General features: G+C 31.6%; 1 protein-coding gene across 1 annotated transcript in view; it reads left to right on the top strand.

Moving 5' to 3' along the window:
- LOC145334101 (gamma-aminobutyric acid receptor subunit alpha-6-like) overlaps window positions 1-27,867 on the top strand; it is a 50,367-nt gene extending 22,500 nt beyond the window's left edge. The window contains exons 13-26 of the mRNA XM_080179388.1: window positions 2,495-2,541; window positions 10,385-10,449; window positions 10,824-10,911; window positions 11,819-11,880; window positions 13,756-13,854; window positions 15,563-15,637; window positions 16,183-16,260; window positions 18,006-18,071; window positions 19,947-20,016; window positions 21,006-21,100; window positions 21,567-21,631; window positions 25,899-25,934; window positions 26,558-26,640; window positions 27,326-27,867. Of these exons, the coding sequence (XP_080035514.1) occupies window positions 2,495-2,541; window positions 10,385-10,449; window positions 10,824-10,911; window positions 11,819-11,880; window positions 13,756-13,854; window positions 15,563-15,637; window positions 16,183-16,260; window positions 18,006-18,071; window positions 19,947-20,016; window positions 21,006-21,100; window positions 21,567-21,631; window positions 25,899-25,934; window positions 26,558-26,640; window positions 27,326-27,345 (949 nt within the window). The 3' untranslated portion in view covers window positions 27,346-27,867. The remainder of the gene's footprint in view (window positions 1-2,494; window positions 2,542-10,384; window positions 10,450-10,823; window positions 10,912-11,818; window positions 11,881-13,755; window positions 13,855-15,562; window positions 15,638-16,182; window positions 16,261-18,005; window positions 18,072-19,946; window positions 20,017-21,005; window positions 21,101-21,566; window positions 21,632-25,898; window positions 25,935-26,557; window positions 26,641-27,325) is intronic.

Genomic DNA, 27,867 nt, shown 5'->3' with positions numbered 1-27,867 from the left:
TTTTCCACGCATACATTTTGTGTCACTTTCCAAATATTGGTGTTACAAAGCTTTTTGATCATCATAGTATTCAATTCTATTTAAAATCTGATTTTCATTGGGCTTAAAAAAATGATAGAATTACTTTTAAATGAAAAATACTACTTTGGTATTAAAATTTTCTCTCATTTAAAAAATGTCTTTTTTGACCATTTATGTTTTAAACAACAATATACATATAGAAAAAAACATCCTCCTTGATTGAATTCATTGACGATTGAAGAAAAGTTTGGGGTATTGTCGGTTTCGGGTTTTTTCAACTATTTTTAGCCCCTGCGGGGGGGCTCTAACCCTGCGATGCCAATTGCCTAACCCTGCAGGGACAATCATTAAACTAACCTAACATAAATTAACCTATAAAAAGCTGCTGTGAAAATACGACGAAACGCCCCTTAAGAGGCGATGTCACGAGACCGACAGTACCCAAAAGTTTTCATACTTTTTGTAACACTTTTTTATAGTAAAATTTGACATGATAAAGATGTCAAGAATGGAATGTCATTTGTCATCAAAATTCATTTTGTCACATTCCAAAGACTTGTGCAAAATTTCATACAATTTTTGCATAAAATATTTGTGTTAGAATAATACTTCAATACACTTTAGTGTCTTTCCATCGGTAAAGGATACCTAGCTGTGATCGAACATTTAACATATCGTAATTTTCCTCTGGTGTTAATTACTGTAACGATGAGGTACAAAGAACTTGTATTTCCTAATAACCTGATTCATGGAATGGTGGTTCCTAGGATAATCAATGTTTTATAAAAGAATCATCTCTAAAATAAAGTCTTATGTAAGTACTAGTTTCTAACACTGATCTATACCCCCCCCCCCTTCCAAACACTTCACCCCCCCCAAAAAAAAATTCTAATGGCAAACAAAAGTTGAATAGTCATGCTGTACCCGAGATCATAATGATAATACAAACACACTTGCTGTACAGACACACACATTTTCAGTAAAGGTTAATTCTATGCAAGTTTGAATATTTTGAGCGGAAATTAAGCTGTAATGGAAGAAAAATAAGATTATGAATTAATTATGAAGATATTTTGCTGGATACATGGCAAGGTATATGGGTGATAAATTAATCAGTAATTATATTCGAATTGTTTACGATTATTTTTATTAAATTTTTACTGCGGAAAGTAAGTACCAACCAGGAAGGGAGAGGACTTAAGAGGGTAAATTTTTAAGGTGTCAAAAGTTTTACAAGCCCGCTCTCTCATTCGATGTCTTATAACTTTGGGTACTTTTATTGAAGCTTGGTTGGTTCATTCAAACTAGGAGTGTCTAATCTTTTAGCTAATAATTGTAATATACAGAAGGGGTTATTTTGTTCATTTTCTTTGGGGGATAAACATCAATTCATCGTCCATTGTCCTATCCCTCAAGATTCCTGCGAATTAACGCAAGGATCTTAAAGAAAGACAAAGACAACAAAATAAGTGAATCCAATTAAATTTTTGGTGAAAAAGCAGGAACACTAAAGGTCGGTAGAGCCCACAATCAAAATTTGATAAAATTTCCCCAAGTTTTTTAAGCGAGCGAATGACATATCGTTTTGTCAAATGTCCCCTCTCTTGAAAACGAAGAAAGTCTCTCAAAAAATCAGCATATGACGTTATAAAAAAAGGGGGATTATCCATCTCTTTTTTAGGGGGTTTCTTTCCCACTTCTCCTCTCCTAATCAATCATTTTTATGACGTCAGAATTTTTTTGATGGACTTTCTTCGTCTTCCTTCTCTTTTCACCCAAGGAATTTTAGCACATTTTATTATTTTTACTTTTATTATCCGTGGAAAGATGTTTATAATACGATACGATAAATAACTATTTTCGACAGAAGGCAAAACTGAAAAAATATATTGAAACCTACTAAAAGATTTACCCTATTCTAACCTATGTACAAGGATTTCTAAAACTGAAAGTAGACTCGAAAAAAAACTTTTTATTTTTATGGTTAAGATAGTCATAGGGGTTATTAGCTCTAACTTTAGGAGACTATTATGTACATTGGGGGGATCGAGTTCCGTTTTCCAATCTTCGGGTAAAGGGATTATGCTGGGTTTTAGTAGAATATAAAAGAAAAAGAAGGATTATTTTGTATGAATTGAAAATGATGTATCTATCTATTTGTATTCCAACAATCTTACTAAATATTTGAAAACAGAACAGCTATAATACAAATAATTATTAACATTAACGAATTGTTTTCTGCTACTTGGCTGTATTACTATTCCCGATAATATAAGTTGATTTCCAAAGACCAAATTGAGAGTCGGCACAAGGTCCTTGGGATGGGGACATACAGTTATTTAACGCCTTACCCCTCTAGAGTTTTACTCTAGAATCTATCTCTCTTCTTAATTATCTATGAAATAACTCAAATATCTAACAGATCTAACTATATATTTTTTATACCTATCTCTTGATCTAATCATTAATCTAGAAAGACGGAGTATAGAAACCTGAACATAACTCGAGGGAGTGGGGCAGGTAAGGATACTTTTTAGTAGCGGAGCTACTATATAATTATTCATATCTATTTGTCTGCTTATAATCCGTACGGCGCTTTGTAGTTTTTTAAGGATATAGTCATAATAGCATTAAAATATAGTTATTCATGTTTTAATCAATATTTGATTAAAAGTCAATCATTGCCAAGTTTATTTAATACCAAAAAGTCGACATAGACAATAGAAAATTTTAATGATGGCATATATCATCTATAATATGTCAGCTATGGCCTCTTAAGATCAATATAAACAATTGAAATTTATGTCAATACATATTCGCCAGTTTTAACAAACCTTTTAGTTATTCTGGATAAAGCACTTGATGCTAGTGACGCGGCTATTACTGCTTTTACCTAATTCTTGACCATCGAAACCTCCCACTTCCTTTTTAAAATCTTTTTTTGAAGAAAGCAATAATAATTAGCACCTGCGGGGTGTCTCTAACCTAGCGGGGCTCTTAATACTTTTACTTAACCTAACCTAACCTAAAATAGGCATAAAAAATACGTTTTTTATAACAAGTTTATTTGTGATTCAGATGCAATAAGAGGGAAACCACCGAATTCTTAAAAACCCTCTAATATTGCAGAAAATGTGCGGAAAAAAGTTTGCAATCAAAGGTGTAAATCTTTATAGCCACTAGACTACTGCCGTATTGTAAATTTCAGGGAGGGAGGGAGGGGACATTGCCCTATAAAATATTTATTGGTAACCAAAAATGTGTCTAAATTTATCGACCAATAATACTAATTTACAGAAGGGATAATCTTGTTTACCATCATTGAAAATTTATATAGATTTTAGTCCTTTCCCTTCGGATCCCTGGTAAATTTAGACTCCATGTTATGTTTAGCGCTTATTTCTACTAGAATCAAAGCTATTCTAAATTTACATTTGCCCCATTGTCTGTCTTTATTTCATTTATAACCCAACCTCTCTTATATTTGTAGTAAATAGAAAATTTGGGGGTATAGTTTTTTTCTATGTCTAACCCTTGCGGGGAACCTATACCTGTGGTATCCTAGCCTACTCAGTACTTTACATAACTTAACCTAACCTGACCTAAATTAATAAACAAACAAACGAAAATTATCCCCCAAGCCTTTTATGGATAGGGGGGGGGGGGAGGTATCAGGTAAGTTTGTTTAAAAGAGCCAAATAGACTATATCCTTCTTTTAAACGTACATAAAATCATGATCAATCAAGTTGTTTATGATATCTTAGCGGACATGTATAAAGACAGTCAAAAAATCCTGTTTCTTTAGTTCATTATTCCATAGTTTTATATTCTGTACTTCGCTTACCTATGAATGTTGTTATCCTTGTTTTGAGTGTAATTTTACAGGTTTTAGAGCAAAACAAACAGACAAAATCATCAATTTTATATCATAGCACAAGAAAGTTTTAATATCTCCCGTCTTTTCTGTTGCTTAAGATCTCTAAGATGATTCCAAGCTGTTTCTAGTTAAGGCATAAGCATATGATATTGTTTAATTTGTATATACTCTTTTCAATAGTCATACCCCCTTTTCAACCAAAATATGAAAAGCTTTATTTAAGAAGCAGCTTGTAGTGCCTTATAAAAAATACACAATACTAATAGGCCATTATACATACATTAATTATTGACCAATGCAATGTATACTGGCCTTGGTCATTTGTTTTTTATGACGTCATTTTTCATAGGGAACTATAAGCTACTTCGTTATTTAATCTACAGTGATAAAGTTCCTGTAGTATTATTTGATTTTGTAAATGATCATTATAAGTGAAATACAAACTTGGATAGAAATCAAGATTTTATGGAAAAGAATTTAAAAGATAAAAAAAAAGATATGTTTCTTCTTGTCACAAATTAAACTAAAAAAATAGAAAAGAAGTTTTGATGGTAAAAAATGGAAAGTTTTTCTATGTGATTAAATACATGAGTTCTCGGTATGGAACAGAACTGGATTTAATCCATCGGAAATTAATCGGATTCGGAGCCATACTGGAGTAGTTATTTATCACTTTTTATTACAGAGAGCTTTCCTCTAATAGTAAAATTTTAAAAAGATAAGATTAATTTTATGATTTTTATATTGTCATTTATGAAAAATTATCAATATTATTATACTATGCATGATAATTCAGAATGGCTGAAACTGGAGTAGTATATTTATCGCATCTCCACTGAAAATAAAAAAAGATAAATTTTATTTTAGTATTTATGGTATATTATCAATAAAACTTTCAGCAAAGCACAGAACCAGTTTTAATCCAGCGGAAACTAATCGGCGCCATGCTGGAAAGCATATTCCTGTGACTGAAAATCACTTAACCTGACGGTATAAGTTTCCCGTAAAGTCTCTGGGGGTCCAATTTACAAATTTAGGATTAAAACTTTCTGTCTACTCAATATTCATATTAGAGTTTCTCTAAAGCTATCAGTATTTTATCTTTCTGTCTACTCAATATTCATATTAGAGTTTCTCTAGAGCTATCCAGTTAAAGAGAGGGGACATTGAGCTTTTTTTTACACTAGTCCCCAAAGTTTTATAATAACGTCTTATTATTCGTTAGCTTAACAACTTTTGAAACTTGACGTGAATTTTGAATCTTTGATTCATAAAGTTGAGTGTTTAAGCATTTCAACCACTAATTTTAATCTACAGAAGGTATACCTAAAATTGTGTGTCATCATTTAGGATGTACATAAATATATCAGCCATTTTCTTATCCCTTTAGATCTCTGAGAGCTATCCGTATTTTAACTTTCAAACTAGCAGCTGCGCTCCTTTTATCAAGAGGCACTGTATTCGAAGGTAGAATAATGGAAAACAGAAAAAGAAATAGCCTAAAACCATCCCTGGACCTATGAAAAGCTGTATCATAAATCCCTTACTACTCCAAATAATGGAATTACATGATACTGAAACGTCAACAGCTAAGGGAAGCTATTTATCCCAGCTTATACCAAGAACGAAATTAATTCGAAAAAAATCACGAAACCTATACGTGGTTTTCAGCTGTCGTTGGGGGGCAACACATCGTAAAATTGACGACCTCTTCATTTGCCCCCCCCCCCCCCCGGCCCCCCAATATTATTTTATATTTATTTTACTTGTTGGTTATACCTTATACCTGCATTTATCCTTCTTACATTTCTTCTTACATTTGTGGTAATATGCACAGTTCTTAAATTATGCTCTAGAAAAAAAAAGTTTATGTCATATTTGCCATAGTGGAAAAATCTACAGCAAAAATGATTTTTAAAAAGTAAAATAAAATTTAATGAACTCTGGCTTTTATGATAATTCTATTATTTTGTCAATTCATTTGAATTAAATTATAATAAGACAAATTCAGTATTTCAACTCATACTTTTTACAACTATAATGGCTAATTCCTTTTATTACACCTATTGATTATTTATATTATTGCCTCTAACACAATGACCTCTAAAAATTTTGTCCTTGTGTTAGTCCACATATTGAAATTTTACTTATTTTGTCCGTTTTTCATCTTACTTTTGAAATTTTTGTTACTATAGGCTATAGCTATTTAAATAAGACGTTTTTTCTTGCTTTTAGATGACATGCCTTTAAACACAAAGATAAAATTAGCTTTTCATTTGAAAAATCTATATTTGTATAAATGACTATTAAATGCTACATTCAAGCCAAATTGCATTAAATATAAAATATTACCCACGGCGTTAGCAAAATTAATAGCGTGCTGGCTTGATTTTGGGGAGGTGTAAGGTTCGATTCTGGTACAAACCGGGTCATACGAGAAACATTAAATTGTTACCTACTGCTGCAATGTCTTACCCGTTATAGTAATAATGAGAGTGGAGGGAATGTCTTGGTCCTTTAACAGGCAGAACCAATTATCATGCACAGTTATGGCTTCCATACAAGCGTTGGTTGTCTGTTTGATGTTACTTAACCTAATATATGTGGGTGTTATAGTATCATATCCTATAACACTGGCTTCTCTAGATGATCACGAATATGAATTTCCAGCTATCGAGGTAATTGACTAGGTAAATACAAAATATTCAAACTAAAAGCAACTTGGTGCAATTTAAAAAAAATATGTTTTTGTAGAATATTTTAGTGATAATAATATAACTCAAGGCTGATATTTCTTTTAGCTCCGCTACTCTATAACTATACTTTGTTGGTTTTTGATGCAACTCTTAAAAACTTTTCCCTTTTAATTAATCATCTTCGCATTATTTTCCTCAAATCTTTATTCTCCCTTCTCTCTCTCATCTCCTTAGTCACATAGAGATATTTCCCTTATGGTATATAAGTTCTTATGTTACATATTGAAAATGTTCTTCATATAAATATAATTTTCCTTGTCTGTACATTCTACATATTTGTTTTTTTTTGTATGTCTATTTAACGTCCAATGATTTGAACACTTGAAGATGATAATTTTTGCAACAAACGGTTCAATTTAAAAACCAAAGAGTTCGCAGGTTCCTTAACAAGTGTTAATTATTTGCCGATTGATTTTTCTGGCTCTGCTTTTAATTGATATTGCCATCCTTGATAGAGTGCTGTATTAATATAAAGTGAGTTAGGAATTGCTTTTAATCCATCTGGAAATAATTCAACACGACACTTTGACGCAAATATTCTATCATTTCAAGAGATCCTACAAGATTTAGATTTATTTCTTTGTGATAAATCGTCAAAGGAGTCTCCTTGCTGAGATGTTGAATTTACTCTGAATTATGTATAGGGATAAGATTCAAGAGGGATAATTGTAAAAAAAACACATTTTAATACTATTTGTCTTAAGAACCTAGCTGAAACCTTGAGGGATTATGTGATCCAAAATTAATAAGAAAAAGAATGTCTGTAATAAAATATCTTGCTTACCAACCACTGGACCTATACATATTCGTGTTTTTTTTTATGGTATCTTCATATAGGTCCCTATCAAGTTTTTTCATCAGTTTTGATGTAAAATTCAACCCCACCTCTACCCAAAATGATATGTATATGTAGAGCAAAAAAACTAGAAGGAGTCCTGCTTTTCAGAAAAGCCGTTTACTACTTTTTAGTTATTCAATGGCAGGGATCTTAAGGGATAAGACAATGAACAACAAATTGTTATATATACACAATGATAATAAGCAAATTACCCCTATTTTTAGATTATGATTATTGGTTACAAAATTTCAACACTACTGATTTGTAATCAACAAAAAGTAAATATAAAAACCAAAGTTTTTAAGCCAGCAAGTAAGATAAAGTAATTTGGGTGCCAATATCCCCTTTCTCCCTGTTTTATGCTGAATCATTGACTCCTTGAGACCAAAACCTCTAGAAGCAAGGGAAGGCACTCCCCCCCCCCCTTCATTTGGTCATTTGGAAACTAAAAACTATGTTCTATGAAAAATAACAAAAATAAGAGTAATGGTGCTATACTTGCAGAAGTAGCCATTTTGCGTAAAATGTTAATATCCTCATTTTTTTGAGTAAAAATGTGAAGCAAGTCTTAACTGTTTGATGCAGATATATCCAACTTACTTTCATCCAATAGAATTATATAGATGGCTAACCCCCCCCCCCCCCCCCTTCGACTGTGGCTTATCCCGCTCGTCGTCGGGGAGGTGATGGGTTTAAATTTCGACCCTGAACGGCGTCATAACTAAAGAAAAATGGTTGCTTATGTTGCTAATTCAGACGTGTTACAATAATAGTTAGAGAAGGGGGCACAACTCATTACCATTCACAGTTAGGACTTCCAGACAAAGGTAGTGCGCAATCAAAGAGTTGGGTGTCACTTAACACAATTCCCCGGTTGTTCGGACTTAAAAGTTATCCTTAGTTGTTGAACCTGACGCCAAAGTGTCATGGAAAGCAGTCTCGCCCGTATTAGGTTAATGAGGTACATATAAGGTTACTAAAGTCAATCTCAATTTGTTTTTTGAACATTTTATCGATCATTGTTTCTTAGTGCTTGGGGCATAAAGTTTGCGATGAAGTATATTTTGGCATCTTCAAAAATGTATCTGAAATTACCTTGAATTTGGATGGCTCCTGAGGACGCCAGGATGGTTGGATCCTCCCTCACCCCCGTCCCATAAAAGTTGTATATTTGAAAACTTAAATGAGAGGCAAAATCCTTAGAGGGGATCTATATCAACCCCCCCCCCCCCCTCCCTTCCTCTTATATACGGCTTAGGGATAAAGAAAAGATTTACTTGTTCTCATCAAGGTTTTATGGTCCTCTCCAACCCCCTTACCCTAAAGTTATATGGTACACCAAGACTTTAACCCTATTTTCGAAAATTTAGCAATCTATTTAAAAAGACTTTAAGCTTCTGTATCTTTAGCCCGGGATTTGTAGAGATAAGACATTAAAGAAAAAAAGTTATACTCCCAATTTTGATAGAGAAAATTACACCTTTTGTAGATTAAAATTATTGGTTTAAAAAGTTTGTAAACTTCTAGTTTTTACCACCGAAAAAAGATTCAATAAAAGTAAAACGACGTTACAAAACTGTGGTTACCACAATAATTATTATCCAATGTTCCCTCCCTCCCTGCTGTTTAGCACACAGAAAATTTCAGATATTATGTGCACTTTAAGCAACTTTTTATTTAAGATATATCTCACGGTTAAAACAGGGCTAGGGATAAGTATTTTCAACAAAAAATATAAAATTTGTGAAAAGTAATTAATTAATTATATCGTCAAGGTATTATGACTTTAATATTCGTTCAGCGAGATCCTTCACAACAAACACATACACACCCTTTTACTTTTATATAAGGATGAAAATTATATAACAATTCTAAACATTCTAGATCTTAATTATATTTTAGGATCGTACTCTGTATTACAAATTCTAAATCTTAATTATATTTTAGGATCGTACTCTGTATTACAAGTTCTAAATCTTAATTATATTTTAGGATCGTACTCTGTATTACAAGTTCTAAATCTTAATTATATTTTAGGATCGTACTCTGTATTACAAGTTCTAAATCTTAATTATATTTAGGGTCGTACTCTGTATTACAAGTTCTAAATCTTAATTATATTTTAGGATCGTACTCTGTATTACAAGTTCTAAATCTTAATTATATTTTAGGATCGTACTCTGTATTACAAGTTCTAAATCTTAATTATATTTAGGGTCGTACTCTGTATTACAAGTTCTAAATCTTAATTATATTTTAGGATCGTACTCTGTATTACAAGTTCTAAATCTTAATTATATTTTAGGATCGTACTCTGTATTACAAGTTCTAAATCTTAATTATATTTTAGGATCGTACTCTGTATAACAAGTTCTAAATCTTAATTATATTTTAGGATCGTACTCTGTATTACAAGTTCTAAATCTTAATTATATTTTAGGATCGTACTCTGTATTACAAGTTCTAAATCTTAATTATATTTTAGTTTCGTACTCTGTAATACAAGTTCTAAATCTTAATTATAATTTTAGGATTGTACTCTGTATTACAAGTTCTAAATCTTAATTATATTTTAGGATCGTACTCTGTATTACAAGTTCTAAATCTTAATTATATTTTAGGATCGTACTCTGTATTACAAGTTCTAAATCTTAATTATATTTAAGGATCGTACTCTGTATTACAAGTTCTAAATCTTAATTATATTTTAGGATCGTACTCTGTATTACAAGTTCTAAATCTTAATTATATTTTAGGATCGTACTCTGTATTACAAGTTCTAAATCTTAATTATATTTTAGGATCGTACTCTGTATTACAAGTTCGAAATCTTAATTATATTTTAGGATCGTACTCTGTATTACAAGTTCTAAATCTTAATTATATTTAAGGATCGTACTCTGTATTACAAGTTGTGTTTTTGCTACAAAGGCATACTGGATATTTTCTTATTCAGGTTGATACATTTTAAATTCGATATTTTTCAATAATTGACAAATAAAAAATAAGATCTAATTATCAAAAGACCTAGAGTTATATCCTAATGGAGAAAAGGACTAATTTGACAAAGAACCTGCCATTTTAAGGTAAGGTTGGGTTATATTGAGTACAGAATAGTCCTACAGGGTTAGGGCCCCCAGTAGCGGTTAGACATTAAAAATGTATTTTTCCCCAATTTTGAACCGATATTTTTGTAAAAAGTAATTGTATGTATTTTAACCAACAGGTCAACACAATTGTAGAATTGTAAGGTAGATTTTCAGATAAAATAAAAAGAAACATAATTAAGCAAAAGTTTTAAGCAAATGTTTTAGTTAATTAATTTTCTAGGTGTATGTACCTTGTACACTGATTGTTGTTCTTAGTTGGGTTGGTTTCTGGATCAATAGGGAAGCTACCTCGGATAGGGTAGCATTGGGTAAGTAACTTCTTTTTCCAATATGACTTCGAAACCGATTAAAATCCGCTGGATTAAAAACGGTTCTGAGCCCTACTGATAATTCATGTTTCGTATCAATTAAATTTTTCGAATAACAAAAGAATTAAAAGCGTCCGGGCCTTAAGCCCCTCAGAGCTAACAAAACTGGAATTACTATATGCGGAAAGTTGTCTATAATACCATACAATAAACAACAATAACTGGATATCTGTAATACAAAGATGTCTTTTTGTCAGTCCGTTAGTTTGTCACTTTAGATCTCAAACACCGCTAAATAAATTTTAGGCCATTTTCTTGGGGGTTTCACAACCCTCCACTCATGAAAAGTACCTCCATGTATAGAAAAGTACCTTGAAGCAAAGGAAAAGTCACTTGTTATAGATGAAAGTCCAGGGGTCGAAAACATTCTTAAGTTTGTAACGTTTGATAACCTATCTCTTTGTCCCTTAAGATCCCCTTAACAGCTACACAAGGCATTTGTGTAAATCTTCTTAGACCATAGGCTGGTTTTGGGATAATTTTAGATGGTATAATAATCATTCTTTCGTTCAAATAAAAAATTACAGTTGTCTTTTATTTTTAGATTTATAAAGGGATGGTTACACTTCTCTATAGCTGTTTTTTTTTTTACTAGTGAATTTTCCAGGAGATATGTAATTGAAGTATGAGAAAAGGGAATAATAAATAGCATTAAACCATCCATAGACTTTGATTTTATAATAAAATAGCTTTAAAACCCATCCTGCCATGTAAAGAGTCTCTAATAAGGAGAACCCAATCTGTTATTAACTTAAATAGGATTTAGATTGGATATTGAAAATAGCCGGATATCCGTCCCAACCCTTATAAAAATATTATTTGATACTTATATATGATGTATTTTAAGGTGTAACTGCTGTTCTAACCATGTCAACTATTGCATTGGATAGCAGAACTGATCTACCAAAGGTAAAACAAAACATTTTAAGGTAATAATATCAGAGGCATGCAGAAGTCCTAGGAAAATTATGGGATTTTAATCACTACACACCCCTAAAAAAGCCAGGGGATTTGTAAATTTATTAATCAAAAGACGTTTGTTTGACAGCTCAGTATCTTGATTATGAAGGGGAGGGGGGGGGGTAGGGGTATCCAACTCTAACAATAATCTAACACCTCTCTTGTGGTCTGTATTACACCCACCTAAAGCTTACACACCCCTTGATTTTGGTTTAACATGGTTGTCAAAAATCGTTATGTGGGGAGAGAGACAAATGAATCCAACAAATGAGAGATGGTTTATTTAATACTTATATTTGCGGGAACTTTTGTTTAATGAAATCTTCCAATTTTTAACGTTTACAAAATAGCCTGCTTTATTGCATCAAGATCCATTACAGTTCTATATAGGAAATAAATGTCTATATATGAGCTCAAGTTTTCAAGCGATAAATGTTTAAAACTCATAGTGCTTCAATAATCCGTAATTTACTCTCATTGACCAGAACGATAAGACCTATTATTGTACTGTATAAAGAATAAATTCATTTTTTTATTTCACGTTGCTATTTGAATTATATTGAAGTATTAAATTTCTATCCATAAAACAGAAAATTTAAATTTATGATATAGTAAATAAAAGAAAACTTAGTTTTAAAAATAATTTGATACTAGCGATACATGCGTAATGTGGTCCGATATTGAACTAAAATTTAACAGTTAACTAAACATTTTAACCCTTTCAGGACAATAATTTGAAGAAAAAAAATATTAAGATCCTTAAATAGTTTAAAGAAAGAAATCATCAGGGAGAAGATAATGGAAGAATAGGTTTAATTGTCAGAATTCAGATAACCAAAAAAAAGTAAATAAAACATTGAATAAACCTATCCAACAGCGAGATAATTATATCGAGCCCAACACTAGTGTTTATAAATCTTTGGACACCAGCAAAATTTACAATGCAATGGCCCACTCTCTCCCTGTTCAGTGTTTGTTCATAATCTATCTATGTTCTAAGAAATGAATGTAACTAAATTAAATAATTAACTTACTGAATAAAACATGAAAGTATGGCTTGGACTCAAACCATAAAGAAAACTTGTATGCGGAAACTGTAAATTGTTTAACGAAAAACAACACAAAAAATCATTTATTTTTTATACACCAATGAGAAATGGTACGAAAACTTGATTCTTTTGTTTTCGCCATTGTATTATTTTTTTTGGAATACAAATGCAATTGTAGCACTGATCTGATAATTAAACAAAATGACAACATCTAAAAGTAGAGAATCTCATTGTCAATGACATTTTATTTAAATATCAAAAGTCAAAACTGAAAAACTGACGAAGTGAGTAAAGTAGTAGTCTATTATTTTGGTCGTCCTTAAATTAAAGTAATAGGATGTTTGTTTGTCTGTATCGCTACCCGCTGAACCAATCGGGTTCTTCTTTACAGGGTAGCTTCTATAGGTCCTGGGAAGGATTATAACTATATTGGGGAAGGGTACAACCACCTTCCCAAGAATAATCGCCCCTAGAAAAAAATTATTGTCATTTTTCTTTTTTAATCTAAAAAAAAAAAAAAATGTGTTATGGAATTCAACTCCCCCCTCCTCAAGTACCCCTAGGAGCTGTAGGGGCATAGCCGCTAGTATATACATATATTTTTGAGGCATTTTACACATCTATTTCCAATAGCAGCAGAGGATAATAGTAGTTAATGTGAAGAAAAAAACGGACATTTAGAGTTATAGTTTTATTTTGATTCTAAAGAAAGTCTAATATGTAAAATGTACACAAAAACAGAATAAAATCATAAATACAAGATATTTTGATATAGGTACACTATGCTACCGCATTGGACTGGTTTATCATTTGTAGTTTTGGCTACTGTATGGCTACACTACTTGAGTTTGCAGGGGTACACTATTTTACAAAGGTAAACTATTAATAGTTTTGGCTACTGTATGGCTACACTACTTGAGTTTGCAGGGGTACACTATTTTACAAAGGTAAGCTACAAATAGTTTTGGCTACTGTATGGCTACACTACTTGAGTTTGCAGGGGTACACTATTTTATAAAGGTAAACTATAAATAGTTTTGGCTACTGCATGGCTATACTACTTCAGTTTGCAGGGAAACACTATTTTACAAAGGTAAACTATAAATAGTTTTGGCTACTGTATGGCTACACTACTAGAGTTTGCAGGGGTGCACTATTTTACAAAGATAAACTATAAATAGTTTTGGCTACTGTATGGCTACACTACTTGAGTTTGCAAGGGTACACTATTTTACAAAGGTAAGCTACAAATAGTTTTGGCTACTGTATGGCTAAACTTTCTACTATGATTCAAAGTATTAAGTTTTTTGTCTGTCTTTCCAATTACTGAATCGATACGTTATGGTTTAAGGCTATTTTCTGTCCCCATCAACATAAACTTCCCCCATTGAATACAGAGTAAATAGCTAGTATAAAAATACTAAAGAATTAAAACATGTTTACCTATTTTTTAAAACTTTAATAAATGATTTTATTGCATATATCTCCAATTAGATCTAAATAGTTGAAAATAAAACAATTTAGGCCCAGCTTTAGAAGTTAATCTTGATATATTCTTTGTGTATTGTGGTGCTTTCCCACAAAGTGAGATGTTGACATCTCCATCCCCCCTTTATAAAAAATAGATTCAAACCAAAAAGGAGGGGGGTTTACCAATGCCTAAACTGTGGTGCCCAATCCTATGGGGCTATATTATACCCAAAAAAATCTAAATGAACCTTACCTAAGGCCTATAGTAGAAAACAAAAAAACAAAACAACATCCCCAACCCGATATTTTCAATAATTCTCAATATAAGGTGGAGGGGGTTTCAATGCTCAACAATTCACCTTGATAGATATTGGCAATATTGTTTTATACTTGGTGCAGTAACAATGTAAAAACTTATCAAGTATTCCTACAAAATATGTAACCCTTTGCCATGTTTAGCAAAATTAGACATAAAATACGATAAAATGCTAAGTTGAAAACATTGTACAGAAAGTAAGGACAGTATCCAAGATTTTTTTTACAGAAGCTTCTTTTAACGAGTAAACGAGACATAATAACGTTTAATGCCAGCTATAGAGTAGCTACTTTTCTACTAAAACTTTTTATTGTTTATTTGGGAATGATTAGACAATTTAAAATTGTTGGTTTATTGTTGTATTGTCAATAAAGTTGCATAAATTATTTATCTGCATTCATCTTATAGAATTTTACACATAATATAAGATTACTTTAAGGTAAAATAACAAAAAGGACTGTCCATAAGAAAACAGCTGAAATATGGTAATGCTGTTTGAGAACATGCCTACAATTTTAGGACTTGTTTATAAAGATGTTTTGCCTATAACATTGTACCTTGTGCTTTAGGAATCATTATTTAAAAAATCAAATGAAAGGAATGAGTAGATCATATGCAAATATTTTATCAAATTCTTTTTAAAAACCAACCAAAACATGAATAAAATGCACATACAGAATTTCTTCTGACATGTCTAAATTAACCATAGGATCAATCCGTTACTGACTTACGGAATGGACTGACCCGAACTGTAGAAAAACTTTGCTTTGAACAAGAACGAACATTATCTGTTTAGGTTGGTAGCGGAGAAATGTTCTTTTTCAGTCAAGAAGAGGAGGAAGACGAAATCATTGATGATATTCAGTCTGAGGTAGCGCAGATTATAAACCTATAAACATAGATGTTTAACCAGATATTTAACTGGATCCCCATGTGGGGGACCTTTTCCATCTGCTAGGGAATTTCTTTATGCCCTTTTGTTGCGAGTGGCTGTTTTAATATTCCCATTACAGGGACATATAGTTATTTAACCCCTTCCCCCTCTATTGTTTTACTCTATTGTTTAGATACCAAGCCAATTAACATTTAAACTATCCTAGACAACCAGTCTTTTGATTGCAAAACCTTAAAAATTAATGTATTGTACCTGTTTATGCCAAGATATTCCTCCTTCTGTAAAAATCTATTCATGAATCCAATATAGCAGCAGAATAAAACTTTTTATAAGGATAAATATTTATAACTTGTCACTGAAAACCAATTCCCTTTTTCCCTAATAAATTTTATAAGGTACCGTTTTCTTTATACGTAGTAACTGCGGTGAAATTAAATTTTTATCTTTCAGAGAAATAAATTTTGTAAACAATTAATCATGAATTGACAGGATTTAAAGATTCCAAAAGTCTTTTAATTTAGGAAATTGCTTTCATTCAACCACAATCGACCACCACTACTTTGGATGCTGTTAACAAAATTTATGGGATGCCTCAAATGGTAAGTTTTATTGTTTAGTAGCTACTTTATAACCATCTTGGAATGGGGGGGGGGGGGGTGGTGGGTGAGGTTGAATGTAAGCTCCAAATTTTATTTATAATTTTAAAAAATTGTGGGGAAGGGAATTTTTTAAATCTTTTTTTGTGGGGGGGGGGGGGGGGATTTTAGGAGTAATTTCGATCTAGTGACATTATAACTACATGCCTTTAAACAGCTGTCTTTAGTTTCAGAACAATATACCGACACAAAGAAAAGCTAGATTTACAATATATTAACAGCATAATAGTTTACCAAACTGCAATAGTATTGTAAGCTTGTTTTTCTGCTTTCAAAATTGACCAAAATATATAAAATGGGCATTATTAAGTTGGGTTCCTGATTATGACCAAACGCATACTATGATTAAACGAATAATAAGAGAACAGTTTGACCTCATAAGCGTATTTGATTGGAAGCTTGCATCCAACTTTATGGAATTATGCGAAAAAAACGCCCCTATTTATTCGCTACACTATACATACCATTCCTTGTTTAATGTTTAAATGATGTGTAATAACGCAGCAGTTTAATTTTTAATGTTTTTAATTTTTGCCATTTTACAAGTATCTTATTAATTTTGTAATAAAGATGGTTGTTATTATTTTAATACTTTTAGTAGTGCAGTTACTATATATTTATATACTAGCGGCTTCGCCCCTAGTCTCTAGGGGCTTCGCCCTATGAAATAATGGGAAGTCAACCCTCCTAAATAGAAATATTCAAAAAGTTATTCTTTGTTTAATTACTCTGTGGTAAAATTAAACCCAGGTTGTGCGCTGTATGCACAAAAATTTCAATTCGTAAAAATCAAACCTAGGTTGTATGCCATATACACAAAAATTTCAAATCGTAAAAATTAAACCCAGGTTGTTTGCATACACAAAAATTAAAATTTGTAAATAATTTTTTTGGGGGGAGTTTTTTTTAGTTTTTGGGGTGGGTTTGGGGTGTCCAACCCCCAGGAAAATAGCTTAAAACCATCACAGCACCAGTAGGTATATTCCCTGAAGAGTAGAGCCCAATCGGTTCAGCGGTTACTGAGATCTTAAGCTTCAGACGAACAGACATCAAGCTACTTTGTATTATAGATATGTAAAAAATAACTTCAACTTGCTTAATTATTGACCGATTTCAAATATTGGAATGATAATTTTTTACTTTTTTTATGCATTATGGCGTTTGGCATCTTGTTTTTTACCAGACTGAAACCATCGGAGAACCTATGGAAAATAGATTAATCAGTTCAGTGGGTCTATTTAGCTTTAGAAGCTTCACTTTAAAGAAGTACCATATCGGTTCAGCTGTTAGCGCGATACTTTGGTAAAGACATCCTTATACTAAAGTAACAGGATGTCTGTGTGTCTGTCTGTCTGTGTGTCTGTCTGTGTGTACCGAAGGATCTCGCTAACCGCTGAACCGATCGGGTTCTCCTTAACAGGGTAGCTTCTCATAAGTCCCGGGAAGGTTTATAACTATTTTGGGGGAGGGTACCACCACCCTACCAAGAGAAATTTTAAAAAAATCGAAATTTTAAAAAAATTAGGGGAGACTTCAACGTCAAATAAAGAGGTATCGTCATAAAAATTAACTTTAACAAACAAAAACATTTAAAGTGCCACTAGAGGCCTCTAGGGGCGTAGCCGCTAGTATTAACATACAGGAAGACACTCTTTTACTTTTATAATAGGATAAATATTTTGTTTTAGAATAGTTTTGATTCTGATTTTGAGATCCAGTTTCGTAGTCCATCCTGTCATATACATGGAAATCAGGTACAAAGGAGTTTTATATCTATTTTTAGTAGCGAAGCTACTCTATAATTCACCTTGTCTGTCCAACCGTCCGTAAGACAGTCCATAACGCTATTAGGGAAATGTAATTTTTTCGACTCCTCTTCAAGTTGAAATATTTTTAATGATTAAATAAGTTTACATACTACATATTTCCACCAAGTTTCATTAAGTTTTGTCTATAAATTAGGTTGCAAAATTGATTCCTAGATTCTCAAGTTTTCGAATCTTTGTCATTACTTATTCCTGTTAGATGACTGAAATTTTTAGAGATTGAATAAATTAACATTCTGCATGTATCCATCAAGTTTCATTGAGATTTGTTTATTTGTTGGGGTGCTAGGTAAATTCCTAGATTTTCATGTTTCCCTTAAAAAGACCATTATAGATTTTGATGGTTTTAAAATTTATTTTATCAAGTTTAATGCTTATTTTTTATGACATTGCTCTTTAGTTTTTTCTTTTGGATGTCCATTTATAGATTATTGGCTTCGCTACTTATGGATATTGTCATCCTGGTCTCTATCTATCTACCTACATATCAATCTACGGAACGACACCCTAATGCTAAACCGATTTTAAAAACGCACAGATCAATTGAGAAAATTGGGTCATCGTTGCATCTCTGTATTCGTTTATAAGTGCGTTCACAGAGATTAACATTTTGTTTATATTTCTAAATAGTATTCTGTTTCTTCCGAATTAAAATAAAATCTCTTAGATACTTGTCCTTTTGTTAAGAATAACTTTCAAAAATGTAACTAGCTGGGTTTCTTAGGGGAAATTTCTATCGAGAGGTTGGTGGTACCCTCCTTAAAATAGTTACAAACCTTCCTTGGACCTACAAAAAGCTTCGCTGTCTGTCGGTTCTGCAGTTAGCAAAATCCTTCGGCAATAACAGACAGAGAGACATCCGGTTACTTTGATATAATATACATGCTACAAAGACAACCCCCCAAAAACAGCTGAAAGCACGAAACTTTGACAGTACTTTTTTCCAAATTCATTCAGTTGTTGGTTACAGTTGGTATCTATAGAATCAAAGTTGAAAATGTACATACATTTCAATATAAATTCTTCAAAATAATTACTGGTACAAGATTTATAGAGAAACGGGGATAGGGCAATTTAGAAAAGTTTTTTGCACAAACATCCACACAAATACGCTTACAGTAACTGTCTTATAGCTTAATCACAAATTTAGTTTTATAGTTCTTTTTAAAAGTTGTATTAAATTTTCTATTTTATTACTCACTTAAGGGCTTGAAAAAAGCATTACATGTTGTCTGTAAAATGATCATTTTTGGACAAATGTGGATTTTCTTCATGTGTCCTATCCTTGGTTTTAAATTCATAGTAAACTTCAAAGAGATATAGATGCAACTTCGTCTCTGTAATAATTAGAACTTACTTATGAATGAAATTTTGTATCTTATAGTAATACGATAAATGAATGTCTGTTTTAACATAATTGTTAATGATCTCGAAAATATCATATAGCTATTTGATCTTGCATCTATCTTATATACTAAGGAAGTTTTGGGTTTAGTCCCTTTCGTAGCAACTATACCCGAAGTTGTTTTAGCCTACTATATAAAAGGAAGCTTTATATTGGTTCAGGTTTAGATAAGAAAAAAATTAAATTAAAGTTAAAACTTTTGAGAAAAATTTTCGTAATACTAAAACAAATCCCCAACCCCATAACCAGCATTTAAAATGTAATTTAAATTTTTCCAGAAACAAGGTTGACAATATCCATATGTATCCAAGCATTAAAATATCATGTAGGATACAGGGACAAACGGACAAAGTGAATTATAGAGAGTTGTTGTCCATTTAAATTCTTATATAATATAGGTGAATCATACTGGTAGTAACGGAAAGAAAATATTTTCCCCCGCCTCTCTGTCTGCCTGTGGAGATTCAGGTATCCTCTATAAAAGTAACAGGATGCTAGCCATAAGATCTCGCTATTCGCTGGACCGTTCCCCCCTTCCAAGAGGAATCGCCCCTAGATGGACAATTAAACATATGGTTTTTGAGCCTCTCTACAATTTATGTTCATTATACGACCTTTTAGTTATCTTTGTTTTATTGATGTCGTCATTCTTGTTTATTTCATAATTATATGCACCTTGACTTTAAAATAATATTTAATAACGATTTATTTAAATCAGTATAAATTTAATTTTAGCTAAACAAAACTGATTTTAGTATCTTAAATAAAAAAGAAGTCTCCATAAAATTTAGCTTCTATCATCCTACCTGTATTATTGGATATAAATACCTTCATGATAAAGCTTAAATTCTAGCAAAAAGTGTGAATTTTTTATTATGTTATAGTTGTAGCTATAATCTTATCCCTAAATAAGAAAATGGAAGGTAAATTGATCTACATCCCTAATTTCATCAAACAAAATTAACCATTCTGTATATTAAATTTATTATTGGAAAAGTTTAGACACTGTAATTTTAACTTCCAAATTAAATCTTAATCAAAGTTTCAAGCCAACGAATGTTAGAACATTTTTTTTAAACTTAGGAAGCGGTGTAATATACAGTCTAAAGTCCCCTCTCTCCCTGGACTTGTTCCACTTATTTCTGTTTAAATGAGTGTAGAAGCAAAGCTTACCTTTAGTTTACCTATTTAGTTAGTGTGCATAGTTCTAGCAGACCAGTATCCCCCCCAAACAGAACCTGTGATTTACCTGTATTTAGTTAGTGTGCATAGTTCTAGCACACCAGTATCCACCCAAACAGAACCTGTGATTTACCTGTATTTAGTTAGTGTGCATAGTTCTAGCACACCAGTATCCACCCAAACAGAACCTGTAATTTACCTGTATTTAGTGAGTGTGCATAGTTCTAGCACACCAGTATCAACCCAAACAGAACCTGTAATTTACCTGTATTTAGTTAGTGTGCATAGTTCTAGCAGACCAGTATCAACCCAAACAGAACCCAAGCCAAGCTATTGGAATCAACTTTGGAAATGCATTATTTCAAATCAGGTATTTTTTTGTCTTTTGTTAACTATTTGATTATTTTATCTACATTCTACGGTAAAAATCAGTTGTAACAACTTATTTAATTCAAATTTTGGGGGTTTCGCTTAGACGTAATTTGATGACTTATAGCTCTTCACCCAAATATTTTAAAGATTTATTTCGCTGATTAGCTATATCTTATTCCTGGTAAAAAAAAATTAGTAGATTTGATATTCAAAAAAATAAGCCAATATTAAAATTTATGCCTTTAATATAACCAATAATCTAATTTCAATTTTAAAACAAAAATTAAATAAAAAGTATATTCTTTGCTTACTTTATAACACCTAGGCAGCAGTAGGAACCATTTGAACATCTTAAGTTATGCCGAGATTCGAACCAATCACATTCCCGTCGACGATCATATGTGCTATGTGTTAATCTACAGTCACAGGTAAACCCATGCTTATCTAACTATAAAAATGTTTAGGAATTTAGAAAAGCTCGTGAGAAAGAGGCAAGAAAGCGAGGGGTAACAGTAAATTCAGTGTCAAGGTATTTTTGTTTTTGATGAAGGGGGGGGGGGGGGGAGGGTAAACGAAAAACTTAACGTATTAAATAAATTTATGGTATGTACAAGTCTAATTTACAGTCCAAAGTTCCCTACCTCCCTGGCCGAAATGATAATTCTTTGATTTGAAATTGATTTCTATGAAATGCAACTGAACTATCTCTCTTATTTAACTTGGAACATTTTTTCAAGAAATATTTCGAAGGAAAGTTAAGATTAGCTGCAGAAATTGGTGTTGGTTCATTATCACTAAAGTGATTATTATTTTCGTATCAGAGGACAATGATATGTAAATATACAATATACATTCTACTATAGACTGTCATATCAAGATATATTTTTTGATGAATTAAAAATAAAGGGAGATAGTTTTTCTATACCTACCCTATTTGGGACCCCTGTACCCAATATAACCTAACCTGACCTAACCTACGGTAATAAACAAACATACGAAGAACTAACGCCCCCCTCCCCTTATTTTCAACTTTTTCAAAAATGCTACACGAGGATCTTTAAGGAGAATCGCCATATTTTCTATTTTTATATAAACATAAGTAAGATCTTTTCATATGAAAGTGCCAACATGGATATCTAAATATCTATTGGCGAGTTCATTTCTAAGCAAAATTTTGCAAATTCAACAAGGATGGTATATTACATTAGTAGCATAGCTTGATTACCTTGTGAATTTGTATGATCTAACTATTAGGTTAAATTATTAGGACTATTTCATTGTATAATAGAAAGCTTTTAATACAATATATGATTAGTTGAATATATTAATTGTTGTATAATTAATTACTAACTAAAACACATAAAAAACTTATAACTCTGATATTGTAGATTTAAGTATTTTAGAATCGAATAATTTTTGTGGTAGTTAGTTGATTCTAGAAAGAGTAACAAAGCTCTGACTTTGATTTAAACATAATTTTTTTCATAACCAAATGAATTAATTGTCCTAGAGCTCTTAGTAAAAATAATGAAATTACGTCTTATATTATATGTAAGTAAATCCATATAGTTCACCTGTTATTATAACAAATTAACATCTACTTTTGTTAAAATCACTTTTCTTTGGTACTTTATTATTGTCTGCTTTGTTGAGCTTCTTTGTTATGGATATTGTCATAAAAGGTTGTGTTGCATTATGCATTTGGTATTATTTTGGTTTTATAAATACAATAAAGTTAAAGAATAAAGGGGGGGGGGGAGTATAATAGCTCTACATTTAATATGGTTGAAATTGTGAAATTACTGTGGTATTTGCTTTTTCCCTGCATATTCAATGCATGTACTTCAAAATTACTAAAGAAATTGATACATTTTAGCGTTGCCTTAAGAAAAAAAAATTATGCAATCTTTTAGGTCCTTGAAGAAAAAAGAAGGTAGTTGCTCGGTGTATGCATCTATACTTTTCAATTTATTATAAATGCACTTTGACTTCTGTGTCTTATTTATAGCATATTAAATATTATTATTCAATAATTCCAGATTTGCATTGTTTGGATTTCAGGGATAAGGCAATGGGAGATAAATTTATGAATCCCCTTAAAATATGATACACAAGATTACCTCTTCTGTAGAACAAAATTGTTGGATACCAGCCAATCAAAATTTAATAAAATCCAACTTTGGGTACCAGTGTAATTTACAGTCCGATGTTCCCTCTCTCCTTGTGTAAATAATATAAAAATTTACTTACTTTGCCCGGCCGTCTGTATGTCCGGTCCTTAAAAATTTACTCATAAAACGTCTACTCTTTAACTTACTTTGTCCGAAGGTTTTTTTGAGCCTTGATTGATTTAATGATTTTTTTCTTAGTATAAATAAATCTTTATATGGAAATAATTATATATAAGTTTTTCAATATACAGCAAAGACAAACTAATTTTGCTAAAACATTATTAGCTTAAGTACAAATTTTAGTAGCAAAGCTGTTCTATAACTAATTTTGTCTGATCACCCGTCTGTCCGTATGTTCTTCTTAATTTGATTTAAATTTTTGAATTTTTTTAGGGCATTCAAAAATATTTAAATAAGGAAGTTTCATAACTGGACATATTAGAGCTTGGTTTTCTTTATACAAACAAAAAGATTATCTATCTATGGCTATAAATTTGCATTTTAGCTTTTACAAATTGAAAATAAACAAAAATACTTTGCTACATCTATTAAATATTATTTTATGCCATTTACTTTTATAGAATTTTGGAATCCTTGAAATTTCTCGCTAACCAAAAGACTTCTTCATTTTTAAGCTTCATAAAGGTCACGTTGGGAAAGTGCATGTTGATCAAAGTTTCATAATCATGTTATCTTATTTTTGGCTCTTTGGGTATTTTTATCAGATTTTGATTAGTTGGTTGAAATCAATTAATGTCAAAGCTTTGCAACCAATATTTTGCAAAACTACAAAAGGGGTAGTTTTTAAAAGCGAAGCTTTTCTATTATTAGGGTCGGTCCGTCCGTCCGTACGTCCGTCCGTCCGTCCGTCACAGAGAGTTAGCTCTTTTCGTTAATTTAAACAGCTTAGAATTGTTCTATCGATTCCAAACTTTGCATGATTATTCATATAGTAGTTAGGTACAATTTAGAAAGCGTAGCAACTCTATAAACAATACCAGAATGTCCGTACGTCCATTTTAAACATGTCGATTTTTAAAGTTTTTGACAACAAATTTTTGTATGTTAAAATTATCCGATTCTTCTGATTTTTTAAAAACTGATTCCTATTACAACAAGGTACAATGTTATAAGCGAAGCATCTCTATAAACAAGTCCCAAAAATGTAAGTATGTCCTTAAACAGTATCATCTATTTATGCAGTTTTGCAACAAATTTTCTTAAAATATTGTTTGTACTGATGCATTAATATTCTGCTAATTCAGTTCTGACAAGTGTTAAAGTTTGTTTGTCCTTCCATTTCAGAGATTCGCTTTTATGGATGTTGTCATCCTTGTATTTACTATCGTTTGGGATGAATAACAATTTATTGTCTATTGCCTTATCCTTTATAATCCCCTATTGAAGATAGTGAAGCTACTCAATAATTCACTATGCCCATTCGTCCGTCGGTCTGTTCGTACCGCTATGGGAAATCATTACGCGGCTGCTATTTAAGATTTATGAATATAGATATTATTTGTGAAGATACCCTCCAAAGAGTATTTAGTATACAACTTACTTGAAGCCTTCAAGATATTTTATAAATATTCAATTCTTCTTTCTCTTTTTCTCTTTTTTAGGAGGACTAAACATCTGCTCTATAACTGACTGTGTCCGTGTGGCTAATTATGAGTTTTTGAGCTCCGCTACTTATGAATGTGGTCATTCTTGCTTATTATAGAGCCGCTATCTCTCTATTCATGGAGAGTGGAGTGTAAAGTAAATTTAAAGTTTTAGGAAAGATTTAGAATAATTGATGAACAAATATAAGAGAGCTTAGTTTCCATATTATACCATCTTCAGGGAGGGAGGGGACATTGGACTGTAAACCGGTAGCAAAAGTTTTATAGTCACGCTTTCTTAGCTCCAAAACGTTGGGTACTTTTTCATAATTTTTATCGGACGGTTTCAAATACGTGGTGTCCAAACTTTAGGATATTTTTGTTTATCATCATTGGGGTTTTATACTGATTTATCGCCCATTGTATTATCCTGATTCCTGATATAATAGTTTAGAGAGGTAGGGAATATTTGACTGATAATGATGCTGGTCCCTGGTTCTGTCATTCGTTGGCTTAAAAACTTTTGGGACTTGATTTAGTTGTAAAATCAAATAGTCTAAACTTTTCCACCGGTAATTGTAATCTAAAGAAAGCGTAATTTATTTACCATAATTGAGGTTAAGCATAAATTCAACGTAAATTGTCCTATCCCTTAAGATCCATGGAAAGCATTGTGAGTTTAAAGACAATATATTTTGTGATTTAACCAGAACTCTATCTAGAGGCTTATTTCGGACGAACTGGGTCATTTGGGACAAGTGCAAATAATTTTGGGCTACTGGTCGGTTTCCCTCAAAGATCTTAGTCATGTATAAAGTACCCCCTTATTTTGAAATGAAATGTGAATGAAGAGAAAAAAATAATTCTTCGCTAGTTTGTATTTTACTTTATGTCAGGTTTGGTTAGGTTATATTGGGTAATAAGTGTTCGATAGGCATAAAAGGTAAAATATATAACCGAAATTAAAAACTGCGGCAGCTTTATTATAAGGCGATAGATTAAAAATTTTACATTTTTTCAGGATCGATATTGTGGCCAGATATCTCTTCCCATTAAGGTAATTTTCTTTGGGGGGAGGGACTGTAAATAACGTTGGTTCCCAAAGCTTTATTAACTTGTTATCTTATTTATTAAATCAAAAACTGTTGGGGATTTATTTTGATTGGTTGGTTTCAAACAAGTATTGTTTTAACTTTTCAACCAATAATTCTAATGTGCAGAATGTGTTTTTTTATTTTGTATGTATGTCCATTTATATTTCTTCTGGTGTTTCATAATTTTTAGGAATATTTAGTCTAGTTTTAGGACAGGTTTGGGGCTATTTATAGAATTTAAAGTGTATTTACCTCCGTTTCCGATATATATGCATAAAAACAAAAACTCCATCCACATAATATTGAATATGCATAATGATTATAAATTAAGTAAAACTTTTAAGCTTCTATTCCCAATTAAACAGAGATTAGATTAACTAGTTTTAACAATACTAAATTCAATGTCTAATAGAATTATTATGGGTCAAATACGATAATAAGTATATAATAGGTTCGACCTTCCCTTTATATATTATGGTAGGGGGGAGTAGTAGGAATCAATAACACAAAGTTAAAATTATGGTTTCCTAAAAAAATTTCACTTCATATATAATTATTAGTTAAATCATGTATTTATTTTGTATAGTTTCTTTTGCTTCAACATGCTGTACTGGTTCAGCTACTTCCAGGGCCAGGCGCACTTCGACTGGAAGGAACATGAATTGTCAGGTATTGACAGACAACCAGATCGTGTGACAGACAGATAGATGTATAGATAGAGAGTGTGACAGACAGACAGATGGATAGATAGAGACAGACAGACTTATGGATTAAAATTAAAGCTAGGTCTAGGTTCAAGCACACTTTCATTGGATGGAACATAAATTGTCCTGTAATGTCAGACAGACAGATGGACAGATAGGGAGACAGACAGACAGATGGACAGATAGAGAGACAGACAGACAAATGGACAGATAGAGAGTCAGACAGACAGATGGACAGAAAACTCGACAGACAAACAGATGGACAGATAGAGAGACAGACATACAGATGGATAGACATATAGACAAATAGACATATTGATAAAGTAAAGCTATTTCTAGGTTCAGACTCACTTTGATTGGAATAAAATTAACCATCTGGAACAGACACATAGACAGTCAGACAGATAGAAGGACATATAGACAAACAGATAGACAGACAAATAGACAGACATATAGACAGACATATAGACAGACATATAGACAGACTTTTTGACAAACTAATAGACAGACATATAGACAGACATTTTGACAAACTGATAGACAGACAATTAGACAAACAGAAGGACAGATAGACAGATAATTACATACAGATGTAGATAGAAACACGATAATAGATAGATGAATAAAATCTTTGAAAAATATATTTTTAGGAGGAAAGAGAATTATTTGAGAATGGAACGATTTTATGATATGATATGATTATTAGTAGCAAAGCTTCTTTATACTTAAATATACAAGTCCGTTCTACAATATAGATGTAAAAGTAGGGATCAGACAATTGAAAATTTATTAAAATGCATCCCAAAGGATGAAAACAATCTTACTCTTTATGTAGATTTCAATTATTGGTCGTAAAGTTTGGATTCTACTAGTTTGGAACCAACATAATAAAATTTTTAAAAAAGTACACAATGTTTTAGATCACATGAATAAGATAACGTCGTTTTAAAACTTTGGGTACCAGTGTAATTAACAGTCTCCTCCCTCCCTGAGTTTTTGGGATTTACTGTTTAAAACAATCCTCTTTAATTCTCACCCCATATACTTGCTGCGCTATTTGTTGACATTATTGTATTGTCCTTGTTTATTGTTAATTAAATTTCGTTATTATAGTGAAATATATTTACAAACTATGTATATTATCATTATTGCATTGCATAATATGATTTTGATAAAATATTTCTTAATTTTA

The sequence above is a fragment of the Acartia tonsa genome, chromosome 12, assembly GCF_053477335.1.
Source record: "Acartia tonsa isolate MP-2025a chromosome 12, ASM5347733v1, whole genome shotgun sequence".
NCBI classification, from domain to species: Eukaryota; Metazoa; Arthropoda; class Copepoda; order Calanoida; family Acartiidae; genus Acartia; species Acartia tonsa.
This window is presented reverse-complemented; position numbering and strand designations above follow the sequence as displayed.